Source organism: Amblyomma americanum, chromosome 1 (genome assembly GCF_052857255.1).
Source record: "Amblyomma americanum isolate KBUSLIRL-KWMA chromosome 1, ASM5285725v1, whole genome shotgun sequence".
Taxonomy (NCBI): Eukaryota; Metazoa; Arthropoda; class Arachnida; order Ixodida; family Ixodidae; genus Amblyomma; species Amblyomma americanum.
This window is the reverse complement of record NC_135497.1, coordinates 115,935,829-115,953,475: the sequence shown is the minus strand read 5'-3', so window position 1 is coordinate 115,953,475 and position 17,647 is coordinate 115,935,829. Positions and strand designations below refer to the sequence as shown.

The 17,647-nt window shown below is 49.7% G+C and overlaps 1 protein-coding gene and 1 pseudogene across 2 annotated transcripts in view; one reads left to right on the top strand and one right to left on the bottom strand.

Moving 5' to 3' along the window:
* Cbp53E (Calbindin 53E) overlaps positions 1–17,647 on the bottom strand; it is a 191,832-nt gene that overhangs the window by 33,196 nt on the left and 140,989 nt on the right. For both annotated transcript variants that reach the window (XM_077646592.1, XM_077646593.1), the window contains exon 4: positions 3,805–3,891. In XM_077646592.1, the coding sequence (XP_077502718.1) occupies positions 3,805–3,891 (87 nt within the window). The remainder of the gene's footprint in view (positions 1–3,804; positions 3,892–17,647) is intronic.
* LOC144116705 (U2 spliceosomal RNA) lies at positions 9,802–9,940 on the top strand (annotated as a pseudogene).

Genomic DNA, 17,647 nt, shown 5'->3' with positions numbered 1-17,647 from the left:
CGGTTTGTTTTCGCAGGAAAGTTGCAACAAAGACATGAGCTAAACTTGCCGCAGGATTCCTCTATCCAGCACCGCTTTAAGTGACCGTCTCGCCGGTAAAAATTTGTTGGCACGTTTTAGCCGGAACGAATGTGATAGCGTTCAAATCGCGTAGACTGTACAGACTGGAACATCATGTAGCTATAAGGAGCTTAATTTGCACGCTGTATACATGCTTCATCGACGCCTTCCGCTACATTTGTTTTTCGCGTCACTGTCTGGTCAGTTAACATTTGTAGCTGGTATAATAATCGACATCGTCCTTTCCACCAACACTGAATCGAGCGACGGATTCATCCCCCCCCCCCGTCGAGGTTGCTCAGTGGTTAGGGCGCTCGACTACTGATCCGGAGTTCCCGGGTTCGAACCCGACCGCGGCGGCTGCGTTTTTATGGAGGAAAAACTCTAAGGCGCCCGTGTGCTGTGCGATGTCAGTGCACGTTAAAGATCCCCAGGTGGTCGAAATTATTCCGGAGCCCTCCACTACGGCACCTATTATTCCTTTCTTCTTTCACTCCCTCCTTTATCCCTTCCCTTACGGCGCGGTTCAGGTGTCCAACGATATATGAGACAGATACTGCGCCATTTCCTTTCCCCAAAAAACCAATTATTATTATTATTCATCGCCCCGACTCTCACTCGTTTTCCACTTCGTCTTGAATTTCTGGAGACACTTCGCCGATGACAGCGGCTTCGAAGACAAAGGTGCGGGCAATGCATGTATCGGCTCTTGGGCCCGTCTTCGTCGTCTGTGCATTCCCGCACTCCTCTCCTCTGGCTTACGGCATCCACACGAGGTCGTCTGCTGCGCGCACATCCAGCAAACATTAAAGACATCGCCTGTATCCGCAGTCTTCTCCATTCGTTTTCGTCGTCCAACACGCTCTGCGTTCCCCGCCCGCCTCCATCGAGTACAGGGAAATGAAGGTCGGCCCATCGCTTGCCTTCACGCTTGCTTAATCTGACTTCTTGCACGTGCATCTCTTCTTCTCATTTTACTCCTTCGCTCGTTTAATTTCCCCGCTTTTTTTTTTTGTAACCCATCAGCATGCAAAGGCCGTCGCAGCAGCAGTGGCAGAGCAACGGGAATTATATATTCAACTCCACCATCGGCAGGCGCTCGCCGGGCGCACTCCGTGGCGCGTGCGATGCTTCAGGTGTCGTGGCGCACAGCCCGGGCGCCGCTCGTAAACGGCCCCTTGTCCCTCGCGGTCGGCGCGAGCGCCGCCGGACTGCAGCAGCTCGTCAGCGGCGGCCGGGCGCAGCCGCGCGGCCACCTGATTTATGCCCCGTTTATAACGTTTCTTATCGATTCTGGAGTCCGCCGCCACTGTGGACCCGAGTCCCAGCAGGCCCGGGAGGCGAGCCCACGGAGGGAGCTCGTAAAAGCGGCTTAGCGATGTCGTTACAAGCTACCCGGTGATCCTTCCGCGCCGTGAGCTCCGCGCGTCTCTGAGCCATGCCCCGTCTCAGGTGGGCGCACATGTTTGCAGAGCGTACGGGACACGCTGTCGCGATACGTACCGCGCCCTCCTTGTCGTTTCGCATTGCGCACTGCCCGCCGCGGCGGCAGGCGTACACCGCAACCTATTTATTGCTCCATATCGCGTTCATATGGCAGCGACAAATCTGTTCCCGAGAAGCGCTTACGGAATTTGTTTACCGAGCGCATCTCTAAAACGCTCCGGCCCAATAACCTAAGCGACGCTGCCCCGCCAGAGGTCTAAAGTGTGTGCATTTTTAATGATGCCTTCAAAGTAATGACCATTTTTATGTATAGATATCTTATGCAACTACACATCAGTCAGTCAGTTTTGCACTGCAGGAAAAACGCTAAGGCGCCCATGTGCTGTGCGATGTCAGTGCACGTTAAAGATCCCCAGGTGGTCGAAATTATTCCGGAGCCCTCCACTACGGCACGTCTTTCTCCCTTTCTTCTTTCACTCCCTCTATCCCTTCCCTCACGGCGCGGTTCAGGTGTCCAACGATATATGAGACAGAAACTGCGCCATTTCCTTTCCTAAAAAAAACCAATTATATATATACTGGATGGTCATTTAGAGAAACGCCAATAGTGACGCACTTTTGATCTTTGTTACGAAAGCGGTTCCAAATTTCAGGAACAATTCAAATGATAACTAAGATCAGGAAGCTCTGAAAGATATGACAGTTCATTTGCTTCTTCATCTATTTTACATGCCCCCAATCATAGAATTAATATATACTGTCTATAGAGCGAAAGTGATGACCGCACTCCTATGCACATTGACCTTAATTCCTTGTTAACCGCAGTGGCAGCCGTTATGGTAGCGCCTCTTGATAGCCAGTCGTCATTCTGGGGCCCATATACACGGCGTAATAATTTGGCAGGAGGAGGGTGGGTCAGCTCCTAGCTATGCGGTTAAAATTTGAAAGAATGAAGATATCAGCGTTATCTGAAGAAACATTGATAAAATTTCAGTCTGATAAGCGCCAATACACGCGATAGCGCGAACGGCATGATGGCTACCACGTGCAGAGAAATGATTAGGAAAAAAAAAACTCACCTGGGAACATTATTTTAAAAATACGTAACAGTGGATTACTGAAATCTCTAAGCATCGCGAAGAAATTAACTGCGTCCAGCAAAGAGCCGACAAAGGAGATGTGTCACGAGATGGAAAACTACTGCATCCGAGATCGCAGTTTTATACTGAGGAGAAATAAAGAAAGCATAATTCATTTCGTAAGTAATAAGAGCAGGTATCTTTGTGGCGTTGGAAACTAACTACCAAATAGAGCTTCGTCTGTCTTTTCCTCCACTAATGCAAAAAGAGGTAGAAGAGTGCGAGGGCTGCAGCACCGATGGTTCGTGCTCTGGCCGTGAGATGACGGTAGCTGTCAGACTTTATAGAGCGAGCTGGCACCCCAGCGCGGGTGCAGGCGCTGTTGAACTGCGGTGGCGCGTGTAACATCCAAGTGAGTCGCTCTTTAGACTCGCCAGACACACGAGTTATGCTCGTAACGTGTGTATAATCTTAACAAGTCGTCTATGATTAAAATTAGACTGTAGTAAAGGTGCGTGCAGGTTTTAGCTTTATTTGTGATTACTGACGATTATTTTTGTCCAGTTATCAAAAGTCATCTTTTTTTCAGGAGCACTAAAACATCCATGGTAGTTTCAGTGAGCTCGTGGTAGTTTTATGCATTCTGAAGCAACGTTTTCTTCGACCAATGTAGAGCCATCTCAGTGTACTATGTTCCGATTGCTGCACGCGTCTGCGCAGACAAAAAAAAGCCTGCAAGATGCTTTTTTTGTTGAAGCGAAAGCTTCACTACGCTAGGTTTTCAATAGGGCAGTGTCAGTGCAGTCACGTGACAGGTCATGTGACCTACTGACGTCATAATCACAATCCGCCCACCGTGGCAGGTGTCAACTGTCCCGTCGGGCATTTCATCGACGCTTTACAGACAATCCGGTCAGCAGTGTGTGTCTGTGGCGTTTGTGAACGTAGCCATGCAAAGGAAGCCTTTCGTTTCCCACCAGGGTTAAACAAAGTTTAAACCACAACAATTCTTTTTTTTGTAGGCTGTCCCTACCAGCTCTGTACTCGGTGACACGAGTGGAAAAGCCTGTGTATGAACAGCCCGAGGATGGTGAGACCATCGGTCGAGACCAAAATGGTCGGTAGATGGGTTGGCCGCGCATATTGCCACTGGTGCACAACCCGCATGCGGGAAAAACAAACGTTCGCAAGCTGGAACATTAGATTTGGAGGCACCTACCTTCATGAATTCCACGCTGGACTCGAGCGGGTTGTCAAAACGAAAAAGCAGAAGGAAGCTCTCTTCCAGCGGCAGCAGCTGGGCTAGCTGCACGAGGGAAGAGACAAAGAGCGCACGCCGTTTAGAGACACACCCGTACCGGCCGCGCTGGCTCAGTGGCTTCAGCGTTCGGCTGCTGATCCCAAGGCCGCATTTCGATGGAGGCGAAATACAAAAACACCAGTGTGCTGTGCGATGTCAGAGCGCCTCGAGGAACACCGGGTGTTCGAAATTAAGCCACGCCTCCATTACGGCGTCCTTCGTAGCCCCCGCAAAAACACCCGCACTGCTCCCGCAGAGGGACACGAAGCACTGCAGCGCTCGTGCGACTGACTCGCTGGTCGTACGCGATGAAGTAGGTAGCGGCGAGCGAGAGACCATTCAGCTCCTCCAATGATGACCTCTCGATCAGGAAGGACATTCACGATGGTATGCGCTAGATTGCGTTTTGTTCGTAGATAGGCAAATTTGGTGCAAGCTGTTGCTTCTTCCCACTTTCCTTTTTTTCTCTTTGTAAAAGACTGAAATCGTTGACATTTGCCTGCGTTACAGCTATGGCGCGTGACAGAAAAAAATTAATGTGGATTAGCCCCAGCTAATCCAGGGTGTACCAAGCGAAAGCGAGATTGAGGTCTCCAGTGACCCAAGGAGCCGATTGTGCGCCTTTCCTTTCCTGAAAATGAACGGTCTTTGCAAAGTTGTCAACGCCAATGAACTCTATGAACGCCGTTGGCTCACTTGTTTTGTTTGGTTTTTGAGGAAATGGCACAGTAACCGTCTCACGTATCTCGCTGGACACCCGAACCGCGCCGTAAAGGAAGGGATAAAGGAGGGAGAGAAAGAGGAAAGAGAAAACTGAAAATCGAAAGTAGGAATGGCCCCGCCGCGGTAGCTTAGTGGTTAGGGCGCTCGGCTACTGATCCGGAGTTTCCGGGTTCGAACCCGATCGCGGCGGCTGCGTTTTTATGGAGGAAACACGCTAAGGCGCCCGTGTGCTGTGCGATGTCAGTGCACGTTAAAGATCCCCAGGCGGTCGAAATTATCCCGGAGCCCTCCACTACGGCACCTCTTTCTTCCTTTCTTCTTTCACTCCCTCCTTTATCCCTTCCCCTACGGCGCGGTTCAGGTGTCCAACGATATATGAGACAGATACTGCGACATTTCCTTTCCCCCAAAACCAATTATTATTATTATATTTTGAGGAAAGGTGCGGCGCTGCGCAGCGGCGGAACACCTGTGGCTCGGTGCTACTAGTGGCGCATGCGCACTAGTGACTAGGGAGCGAGAGAGAGAAACTGTGCCATGCGTGACGTCACTCGTGCTCCGAATTACGCCGGCTCGCGCAAAGCGCGGTGTTGACTAGCGTAGTGAAGCTTTTCGCTTCAAAAAAAAAAAAAAAACAAACTCATTGACACTGGCGCCATCCGAAGTTGGCGCCTTAGTCTACTCAATCTTGGCACTGTCATGATACTGCACGAATCGGTGTCCGTTTATATTAGTGCATTTTCGGACCGTGCGAGACGCATGCTCATAAACTACTACGTGTCACGCAATCTCTTTGAAGGGAAGCTGAGTGAAAAAAAATCGTAAGTGCTTCGTGAATAAACAGTCGCATATACGTCGTAAGAAGCATGCGTGCATAGTCGACAAACTGTTTACGACATCGCAGACGGTGGAAAATGCGGTGAACGCCTCGGATCTCATTCACACTGTGCATTAACGCTTCCCAAAAGTGGCGTCAACATCAAATGCTCAACATATATATGCTACCAGGCAGCGCTAAAGCAGTCGGCAAACCTCGTCATATGGCTGTAGCATGCCATATGGCGATCCATTCAGCGAAGCAAATCAACGCTTGCTTAATAATAATAATTGGTTTTTGGGGAAAGGAAATGGCGCAGTATCTGCCTCGTATATCGTTGGACACCTGAACCGCGCCGTAAGGGAAGGGATAAGGGAGGGAGTGAAAGAAGAAAGGAGGAAGGAGGTGCCGTAGTGGAGGGCTCTGGAATAATTTCGACCACTTGGGGATCTTTAACGTGCACTGACATCGCACAGCACACGGGCGCCTTAGCGTTTTGCCTCCCATGAGAACGCAGCCACCGCGGTCGGGTTCGGACCCGGGAACTCCGGATCAGCAGTCGAGCGCCCTAACCACTGAGCCACCGCGGCGGGTCAACGCTTGCTTCAAAAAGCAAATGCAAAAACATGCGTTGCAATTACAGTGCACTTTGCACTGTCACCAGTTTTTATCCGCAGATTACATTATTAATCCCAGAGATGGAATCATTTGACACTCATACATTTATACTTAAGCGCGACTCACTTCAGCAAAAGCTACACGAGCGTGAGCCGTCAGATTCATGACCTGCGTGGTCGACTGATGAGCGCGTGAGAGCAACTTTCCTATGGCAGCTATCGCCTTGCGCTAGTAGCTTCTACTGTAGCGCCGCAGGCAGCTGTTCACGAGTATAGTGGCCGTACTGTGTCCTCTTTGAATGGACAATCAAAACTGTCATTACACTGATTCCAAACTTCAGCGTCCTTTGTTACCGTCTGAAAAGGCTAGAATTTGTGGCCCGAACAAATACAGTGGCAGTCATGATTTCTTATGACAGTGTAACCAGAGTAAGAAAGTGACACGTTCTGATAATTAAACATCTACTAACCAAATGGGTTAAAATTCAACATGTGTGGATTTCAGCCGCAGTTCTTGCGACTATAGCAAAGCAAGATGTGACGTACGGCGCAGCGTCGATGACTGATTTGCGGATGTTGGGTCTAGTTAGGCAAATGAACGCTACCTTCTTATTTGGCGCTAGCCAGGACACTTGAAAAAAGTGTGAGATGGAGCAAGAAGATACTCAGTGACTATAATTGTGAGTACACGTTACAATAACGAAGGTTGATAAATTAAAAAAAACAAAAACTAATGACAGCGTACCGTGCACGTCGCCAAATGGGTAGCAACTACGCTAATTTAAATTGTTACGGCGCATTCGTTCCTTGAATTAGGTATCTTAAAAGACCAATGTCAGGATTCAAAACGTTTGTTTTCGATGAAATGAGCTAAATTCAGACCTGCGGTTAAGAGGGTATTATTGCAGTTGTCAGCAATAGTTAAGCAAACGTACATTATTAAGCAATGCCATGCATAACTAGAACTTGAATGTGACGCATTAAGCAGTATTTTTTTACATAGCTGCGTTCTGACTCAAAACTATGCGCGAGAAGCAACTTCAACACCAATTACAGCGTTTGAGAGGAACTACGCGCTACTTTCCTTCACAACTATTGAATTATGAAATTAATCGATTAAACGATAACAGGGTCGTAATTTCGCTGTCACGCGAAGACCATAACATAATGGTAATGTGACTGCGCCGCACAAGCTATAAAAGTACAATAATTTCTCTCCTCTTTTCATCACGGTGCTGTATTTACTGTCCAGCGTCGCTAACAGAATGGTCCACTTCGTGGCATTGTTATCAGATCGCTTGCATTCGCGGAGGGCAACACGCGTCCGCGAGGGAGCTCGGCGCCACCCGGTTCGGGGTGTGACATTTTGCCCCTTTACTTTTGTGCCTGGCACGTCGCTGTCGTTTCCTAGCGCCGCGAGCATCTTTATTACTCGCCATATAGTTTGACGCAGTAAGCAAACACAGCGAAGCAAACAGGCGCAGCGCTCGGCAGCTCCGGAGGGACCGTATCGACGAGGTGGCGTCTCCACACGGGAGTGGCTCGCCGGAGGCCCGCTTCCGTCCGGTGCCCCCCGGGTTGCAAAACAGCGCCAGGTCGGCCGTTCGCGCGCACCTTATTATCGCCGGCGTCCAGGCACCCGTTCGAGCTTTGGCGTTGCAACACGTGCGCCCAGGGAGCGAATAAACCGGCCTGGTAACGAGGGCATACCGAAGGACCGCGGCGGTGGAGTGTACCCGCGCGCGAGGAACGAGCGAGCAGCCGTAAGAACGGTCCTTTTGGAGTCGGTCGGTTTTCTTCCTTATCTCTCGTGTTGTTCGAGGCGCCGGACGTTGGCCTCTGAGAGCGCCGCTGTTGCCCAATTCGCCGAGCGCCACGCCAGTGTCCATAAGGGTGGTATTTGAAAACAGAGCGGGCCTGTCTTCTGTCCTCCCGCGTTAAGTCGGCTGTCACCCGCAGAACGGCATGGCCGCGAGATGCGGGGCAACGGAAACGAATGAATATGGATGGTTTTTGCAAGCCTAGCGCATTGCTACTCTCTTTTTCGTGCGAACTTGTACACGAGTGTGTTACAGACGTGTCTCTGTGGCTGGATAATTTATGGGGCACATTCGCAAGCATAAAGAAAAAGCGCTGCCAGCGTGCAGGTGGTGTCGGCACGCCTTGCAATCGACGTGACACGTTTCCTGCATGCTATGGCGCTCGAACGCACATACAGACGCCGCCAAACCTGCTGAACTTTGATCGCCTGCAAACGCCTTCCATAGCAGTAAGGAACACGGTTTGCAAGTCCCCTGCCTCGCTTGCTTTCTTTCTTGCGCGTCATACTCGGCAAGTATTCTGGAAGCGTGCTGGATAATGGGCATGCCATACGTTAGTCGCAACTTCTTCGGCCAGGGGTACAACGACTCGTATAACTGAATGCCCTCTACAGTCTGACAAGTTCACGAGGGCGCGACGGGGCGCTCAGCTTGACGCATGCATGTGGGCTCTTACGAACTGGTACCAGGATTCCGAGTATAATTGATTATCCTGCGTACGTCGCAGCGGCATCGATACCGGGTATTTTATTGGCATGAAGGTTCTCAGACGCATGAAGGACCGTTCATGCGTCTCAACGACCTCGATAAGTTGGAAAGAGGCGTACGATGTGAGGGAAAACCCACTTGCTTTTTGCTCACAGGAAGGATTACAACGGTGTGGTTGCAGATCTGGTGCAGACCTGCACCAACTATTCGCACTGTACACCGCTGCCAAGAATAGCAATGCTTGGAAGCGCAACAGTGGTCCTCCATTATGCACAAACACTCCAGGTTCCAAGCAATGGCTGTGTATTCGCCACGCGGCTCGTACCCGAAAATTTTCTGCGCAAAGAAGCGCGCGGAAAGAGTCCAAATGCGACCGTTGCGTCAAGCATATGGAACAAAGGCGTGAATGGTTCTTTTGACGATGGCGTGAAGGCCAAGGTAGCACATGGTTACAAGCTTAAATTGCGCAAGAGTAAGTACCCTCAACGCACACGCACCCCATTAAAGAAAAAAAAAAGAAAACTGCTCCGAAGGGGACCCCCATCTGCATGTGCACGTTGGCATACATGCTCACCGCTTTTTGAAGCGAATAAGGCTGTTTGAGTATACGGCGATGAGCAGAATAATCAAGCAGCATAATGAAGGAGTCTTGCGTAGAGTGGAGGCCACCTTGGTATGTACTAGAGTTTACAGGATAGCGTTTCGACTAAAAATAAAAGAGGGGGTTGGCAGCACGTGCTATTTCCAAAGCTGAGAAAGGCTGCGAGCACAGACCACTCATGTGAACCGACTGATGAGCAATGTTTAGCGTTCTGCGCTAGAAGCGTATCCTACATCTACATACCACGCGATCTATTTGCGTGGTATTAATGTTTTGCGCGCGTGGGTATAGATCCTGCTGGCTTTCTATTCTACAGTTTGCATTAAGTAGTGTGCTCAGCCATAGGAAGACAGCCGTGCACCCATAGTGCATTTTTCATTGTAGGATTCTGTCACATATAATAACAAGTTTGATATAGAAGTATAACCTAAAGAGGTTCGGAGAAGACGACGACGATGACGATAAGCATGACGTGTATTAACCCAAGAATAAAGAAGATGAAGAAGAACTATTCGGTGAGGTGGGAAGAGATGATTGGTGGAGAAGAGAAGACGAAGACGACGATGATTAAGAATGACGTGTACCAACGCCAATGTTATAAAAGCGCGGGGGATAGCGTGGCACGGGCGAATGTCCGGACCCCGTGGAATATCTGTTACGGGTCCAATTGGACTTATTTTTGGAAATGTGGCGGAGAGTTTGAAGTTTGCTTCACTCCCGCCACCGGTTGGCCCGGTATTGCACTGCCTCCGGGATCGGCCTTGTCTTCAGCGCGTCTTTACTATCCTGTCTTTCTATCCCACCTTTCAACTCTCCTACTATCTGCACGTGGTAGCGATTGTGGCTCGGCTTGAGCCAGTGAGCAGGCCTGTGCACTTTCTTTTTCTTTCTTCCTGGCAATAAGAGACAAAAAGTATGGCGGGGCAGCCAGAAAAAGAATGTAAACCAATATGCCCCTGCCTGTGCCACTTGGCAATAAGAGACAGGCAGACAGACAGACAGACATGGCTAAGAGCAGAGAAGCGGAGTTTCCGGCGGGTCAGGATCACCTCGGTTGGAAGAGAGCAACGCCGGCTACTGCTCCGGCGAGCTCGCGTTCTACGGCGTCGCACCGTGGATTTCCTGCCGTTCCTGAGCCCGTTCCGAGGAGTCAACGGATGGCGCAACCACCTGCTACGGCCAGGGGTGCCTTCAGTGCTGTTGCCACCCATCCGGGTGGCGCCCACAACGCCAACATCACCAGGATCACCTCCACGGGCGCTTGGACCGGGAGCTTGTACGACGCCGCCAACGATGCCGCCAGCGACGCCAGCCTGAGCGCTTCGAACGCCACCTCGACGCCTGCTACCTGGATGCCACTGACTGGACCCATGCAACGCTTCATCAGCACCGAACCGTGAGCACGAACGCCGAACGCTGGTAGACTGGCTGTTCCCGTGTAGTGTGTATTGGTAGTCTTTGTGTTTTGTGTGCTAGTGTTTGTGTCACATAGCGTGTACTAAGTACGGAAAGCTGACCAAGTTGGTTACTACTATCCGTGGTAAAACAGCGCGGAAAAACACGAGGACGCAACACGACGACACGAGCGCTGTCTTTCAACTGGTGATTTATTACGGACGTGTGTACATGTACTATTCCCGCCAAACACTATACAGAACAAAAAATATTCAAGAAACACTGCGTCATCACTGAACATCTTAAATCTACCTTGCTGCAAATGCATGCACCAAACAGGTGATTTCGCGGTTAGCCAGTGATAATGAGGGCTTGCTAATGCATGCTGCACCCCCCTTGTCAATGTGATATGCCTCTACTAGTTCCCTACTATCTCATCTTTATTTTTGAAGATGACGGATGTCTGATAAAGCAATGGGGCGCACGTGTGCTTAGGTTGCCTAAAGTGCAGCGCCAAATTCGAACCGGCTGCACGGTCCAAAGAATTGTGATGCTCCCTCAGGCGTTCGTTAAGACATCACCCAGTCTGGCCAACATACCATCCACAGCATGAAAGGGGGATCTTGTATGCTACACCTTTGACGCACTCAACCCTCCTCTCTACGTGTGCTGTGGTACAACCACCACCAATCCTCCTTCCTAGTAGGGACTCTCGCTTCCGCTGCACAGCACGGCAAATGTTGCTTAATTTTCTGCGAGACGAAAATACAACATCAACTTGAAATTTTCGCCCCACTTTCTTCAGACGGTGTGATAATGCGTGGACGTAAGGGATGACAGCAATCTTCCGGCGCTTCGAGACTTCATCTTCCTGAGGAACACGCTTATGGTTCGATTCGATTTTGGCCATCAGCCTTTCGCATAACCTTCCGATAGTTGCCCCAGGAAAACCAGCGTCCTTAAGCCTGGAAATCTGGCCTTACACACCTTCCTCAATGATATGGACACACGACTTGGTGAGGGCGGCGCGAACACAAGACAGGGCGATGCCATCATTTACCAGCTTAGAATGCCCAGGCTGAAAGCTGAGTAAGGGCTTGACGGAACGAGGCGAATACAGCCAGCAAACATGTCCGGGCTCAAGCCTCATCTCTACATCCAAGAATTGTATCCTACCTTGGTTAATGGTCTCCGTGGTGAAAGCAAGTCCTTGACCATTTCTGACAAATGTGTTCACGACATCCTGCGTGCATCCTTCGTTTTCAACAAAAACGAGGTAATCGTCCACGTATCTGTGTACTTTCAGTACACCGTACGGTAACTCTACTGCAATTGCTTTGTCAATTCTGCTAAGGAACAGGTCACTTAGCATCGGAGCCACGCGAGACCCAATGCATATTCCGGAACGCTGTATAAACACACTGTCATTCTATGCGACAATGGTAGACCGGAGGTACGTACACAGCACTTCAAGGAAAGCATCAACAGATACACCGCAAACATTGCGGTGTACAGTACCTTGCGGTGTACATTGCGGTATACATTGCGGTGTACCAGTTGAAAGACAGCACTCGTGTCGTCGTGTTTGTTGCGTCCTCGTGTTTTTCCGCGCTGTTTTACCATGGTGTACTAAATGTGCGTCTGTGTGGGTACACCTGTTGCCTATAGTCCATTCTTTCGGTCTGATGTTCTCCAGGGATCCGTGACACATTCAACATGCCATAGTTCAAGTAAACCGGTGCTTAAGTCCGAGGGCAAGTTCACAGACCAGACAAAGCATGGAAGGCGTGGAGCGTTCCCAACGGTCTGCAACACGTATCCCAATTCCGGACCAGTGGGTTTCACAGAGAACTGAATGTGAGAGACAGCCATCTACAATCAAGCGCGTGGAACAGTTTTTGTAACAGAGGCTTATCCCAGCAGAAAGAATTGAACCAAGATTGACGTGATTTAAAAAGAGAAAAAAAACAACGAATGAGACTCGATTGAACGCCTTCGTCAGGTCAATTTGCAGCAGTGCTAATCATTCATGTGTGTCACGGCAATACTGCAACACCGTGAGCGCTACATGTAGATTAGACTGTACTGACCGACCCTTCAATGCCACATGCTTGATGAGGTCCAATCAAAGTAGACATTGCAAGCTGTAGCTGATTTGAGATGACTTTAGCACTCACTCAGGTGGTGACTATCAGTTTTGAAAACTGCATGCGGCAAATATGAGATGATATAAAAAATTTGAGCAACTCAGTTGTGGTGCCAGAGGTGGTTGAGGGTGGTAAAGGGGCCTATAAAGCTTAAATTTGTTGTTGTTGTTGTTTACCTCAGTAAACATGGCACATACGCGCGCGGGGGATTGGCCAAGGTATGGTTGTGAATGCCAAGGAAAATCATATATCATTTGCACGGGCAAAAAAGCCACGAGGCGGAGGAGTAGAATAGTGGAGCGACTGAAACTAGAAAAAAAATAATTCTTAAATTTGTGCATTGCACATCGTCGTCTTCATCAACTACCATCTGCGGCGCGAACAGATCAGATCAGCTTAACCTCGATCAGAGCTTAACCTGAGTCTAATATCGTCGCCAGACGTGCCAACGACCTAGCAAAGCAGAACTATGAGCCAACCAGGCTAAACACATGCATTCGCACATCTACTCGGTTTAACTACGTTAAAACCCTACCAATTTTTTATCGCCCTTCTACACATTTGTATTAAGGAGATTGGGCACAGCAAGGGTCTTGGTTTGTGCTGCAGTCCTGCAGCGGCAGATTAAACTTTCAATGTAGATGTGAGCTTCCAGACAGAAACCCGATATTGTTTCCGTGCTGCACCCAAATACTCGCTTCCCATACAGAAAGCCGACGACTGGTTTCCATTCAGAGCATTTCTGCGAGACTTCATCTCCCATCCTTGTGCCCCTTGTTGACATCTTGGAAAGAGCGCACAACGCAGCTAGTCTCTTTTTGGCCGCTGATATTTCGCCGTCACTCTCGCAAAAAAAAAAGAAGAAAGAAGACGAGAAATAAGGATGCAAAGAGACAAAAAACAAGGCTTCCAAATGTGGAGCTGAAGTTGGTTAGCCGAAATAGCTGCCTTTTGGATTTCGCCAGACGGCGTGACCTAAGAGACTCGCGGTCAGGCAGTCAAGAACACGCGCGTCTGTGAAAAAAAAAAGAACAAGGATATTGAGTGTTTTGTCAAATCGCCTCACACGCGAAAGCTGGGGCGAAAGCCAGATCCCGAAGCTTGCGCAAAAAGCGTTTCGTGCCGTAATAACAGAGCTGGGGACGTAATCGGAAATCCGGTGGAAGGGAAAGACAGGGGGCCAAGTTGGAGCCGCCCTTTCCACCTCGCCCGTTGCCGCTCGCCCTCAAATGATTGAAGTTCAAGCAGTTTTATAGCAGTGCCCGAGCGCAGTCCTTTCGCGTTGTCTTTGAAGACAATAAACTGGAACCACCACTTTCTGCTCGGCATCAATCAATCGTTGCGAAGTCTTGTTCCAGTACCGTATACGAAAGACCAGATATGACGCAAGAGACGAGTTTCGACATTTGTTTGCTACTATTTCCTTGTTTCACTTCATGTCAGAGTCGAAGAGAAAACAAGGAACTTGCGACAGCTGTTCCCCACAGCGAAGAAGCGTGTAACCGGCTTTGCAGAAACGGTCATAAACTAAACCGAAAAGGATTCTCAAATGTGTGCTCTTGCCTGAGCTACGCGCGCGATAACTCGCAGAACCTGTTCACTTCTTTCATATAAAATAACGCAAGCCAGTGCGAAACCAAAGAGAATAGCAATGCTCAACGCGTTTTTTTTTTTTGCACAGCGCGAAACATGGCTGAAGTCTGAAAAAAGCATCGTTGCAGCGTTCAGTGAAAATGGTGCTACAAATCGAGACTCTTCGGGCAGCGCCAATCAGGCTTTGTTCGAAAATATTGCATCCTTAGAACGAAGAGGCGCGTGGAATTTTAGACGGCGAGAAAGCTCTGCGCGGACAGAATTCGCAATGCTGCTACCCCTGAAGCGCGGAAAAACTCTGCCTTGTACATCATGAGCCTGTAGAATCGAGGGAAGCTACGCTATTTGTGGAAAAAAGGAAATAAAAACTTGAGGGGACACACAAACCCTGCCTTAGGGATATGATGCGATAGCGCTTATGTTTGCCTTCATCGGCCTGGGGCCCTTTTTGCGTACCACTTCGCCTATGTTTTGCCTACATGACCATATACGTAGGAGAAATCGACAATTTTCTACTTTACATTCGGAGATGGCGGGGAGTCCTCATACCATTCATGGCGCAGTGGTGCAGCGGTTAAGCGATGCGCCACTGCCCCGGCAGGCGGCTGTTTCAAATGCAGCCACCAGTGGGGCTTGATGAGACCTATAGGGTTGCCCTTCCCGAGCAACCTCTCGCGACCAATCATTAATTTAACTGTAAGCTGCCACGGCGGGCAGTTTGCTCACAATGCGGAGGGTAAGTTGCCATCTGCCACGGAGGGCGCATTGTGATGACGTCACAAGGTCACGCGGCCTTGGTGGCAGGTGCGCCGTCTGCCTTTTCGTTCACAACGCCACCGCCGACGCCGTATTTTCTGCAGAACAGGAGCCTTACTGATGCCGTGTTAAAAAACGTCCAGCGTCGTGAAAGCTAAGGTGAGTGAGTGAATAAACCTTATTTAAATAAAACGTCAATATCAGGCCGCATGAGAAGTAAGCAGCGTCGAACTCTGCATGCCACTGCATCGTGCGAACGCTTCGTGACCGTTTGAAGTCCGAAGGTTGGCAAATAACGACAGCCGAGGCTCCAACGTACCGCCCGAGGACCACTATTGTGCCCGTGCGGCGAACGGCCCCGAGAAATCGATCGCTCTGATTTCCGATTCTAGCCGCTGGTTTTGAGAAAGAATTTTTATCTGTTTATTTTTATTTTCAGATGATGCTAGCCTCTTTGAGGGGGCTGCTGCAGGATTAGGCAACATAGGTTGATAATAAAAATGCATGTTCGCAGGAATCAGGAAACAAAAGTGCACCCTGACACAAGTGATTCATAAACGGGAGGCATAAAGATTTATACTAGAGAAATACGTGTTCACATGAATTAAAGAACACTGCTGCACGCAGTTGAGCGATACAGAGGTAGAATGTCGACAGTGCGAGAGAGACACGCACTTGCCTTGCCCAGAGTACAAATAATTTACAAAGCTTGAAGGGCAACTGCATCAATTATTGAGAATTTCGCAATATTCAAGTATTCAAATGTATATAGGTTGTAGGTGAAGCGTGCCAAGGGTTTTTGCACTAGCGTTTAAAATAGTGACGTAATCGACGATTGAATTTTGCGCTTCTCCTAAAATCACCGAAGGAGTGCGGGGAAGTTCAGTGTGACATCACGGGAGGTATGATTTCAAATTACCGCTGTCGTCAGCCACACCCTGCCGTGCCTCATTGGATGCTGCCAAACAACGCTCGGCGGGCTTTGCTTTCTGCAGCGTTGATCTTTTTCCTTCAAAGAGGCGTTCATGTGTTGGAAATGTACCGATACCTTCGACTACGTCATCAGGTGCCCCCACTTGGCATTGCGCGCTGCGGAGAAGCTCGAAGGCCGTCGCGATTTTAATTGGCGATTACGTCACCGTTTCAAATGCTAGCCCAAAAGAACTTGGCATGATTTACGTGCAAGTTTAACACATTCGACCATTTTAAGCTGGTCGATTTCTAAAACCTATGCAGTTGCCCTTTAATGCTGGCCACATCACCGCGCTCACATTACTTCGTCGCTCAGAATATAGGTATATAGGCTCGTAAGCTTTCTTACGCAGACGAGTGTTCACCTTAGCTACTGTCGTATTTTCCCAAACATTCTATATAGCGCATGCTTTGTAGTCTTGCTGAGCTCAATGAAGAAAGCCGGCGACGTTTCACCGAATAATTGAAACGCGCTCCCCATGCAACACGAAGACGCTGGCAAAGCGCCGTCGCCCATCGTCTTTCGCGAGTCTTTCATCAGGAGACGGAAAAGTAACAACGCGACACGCATGCTTTACAAAACCGCTTGATGAGTTGTGAGCACAGCAGAGCCAAGTGTCGAGGTCGCATCTCCGTAAGAGGAGCGTGATTTCTGTTTGCAACCTCTCGGGGGCTCGGCAAGCCGGCGCCGAGTGGCGCCGCGGTAAGCCTGGCCGAAGGCGATTGCCGCGGGCCACTCGAAATCCAGCCCTCCGGAAACGGAGCGGCGTCAAGTGTGTGTGCTCAGCCGGGCGTCGCGAGCCCAGCTCCGACGAGTACTCCAGTTGAGAGCGCCCGCCGTCGAGGCGCGCCAAGAAGGCGACATTTGCATAATGACTTTCAGCCAAGGTGACCAGCACTCGGGGCCTTTTCTCCCCACTCTCCGCGAGCGCTGCTTCACTACAGCACTCTTGAAGCCTTCCTTTTTTTCTGGGGAGCTCGCAACTGGAATACGACGCGTGAATGCTCGAGAGCCTCTGCATCGTCCAGATCTCATCAGCACAGCGGAGCGTCCGTATTCGGACAGGGCAGGCCAAATTCCATGAGCGCCCACGAACTGCTGAGGGTTCTTCGCGGCGTTCGCTTCTGATGCCCTCTAGCGGCCTGCTAAGCCCGCAGTTTTGTAACGCGGCTTCACTGAAGGGCACAGGGCACGCATGCAAAGAAGTGGGCGCTATCCGTGCCACAGGACGATAACTTTGCTTCAGGTACGCGGCAAACTTTCGTAGTTACCTCAGCGGCTCTGCGTAAAAGCGGCCAGGGCGTTGTGTAACTGACAACAAGGTTGGAAGCCTGACTTCCGGCCGAGCGGCCAGCATTTCAGTGGGAGCAAAATGCTAAACAGCCAAGTGGATGCCTCTCGAGATAATCGTTATTGCAGTCTAGAAGGTTGTGGATAGTTACAAAAATCTCACACCACGCCGTCCTTCGTTGTTAGGCGCGAGTGGGAAAAGCTTCAGAGGTAAAAAGAGTTTCACACTATATTTAGAAAAAAAACGATATTCGTGTTTTTCGCGAAATAGTGGTGCATATTGTGAATTGTGTCAAACTGCCATTGCTATACAGTATAAGAG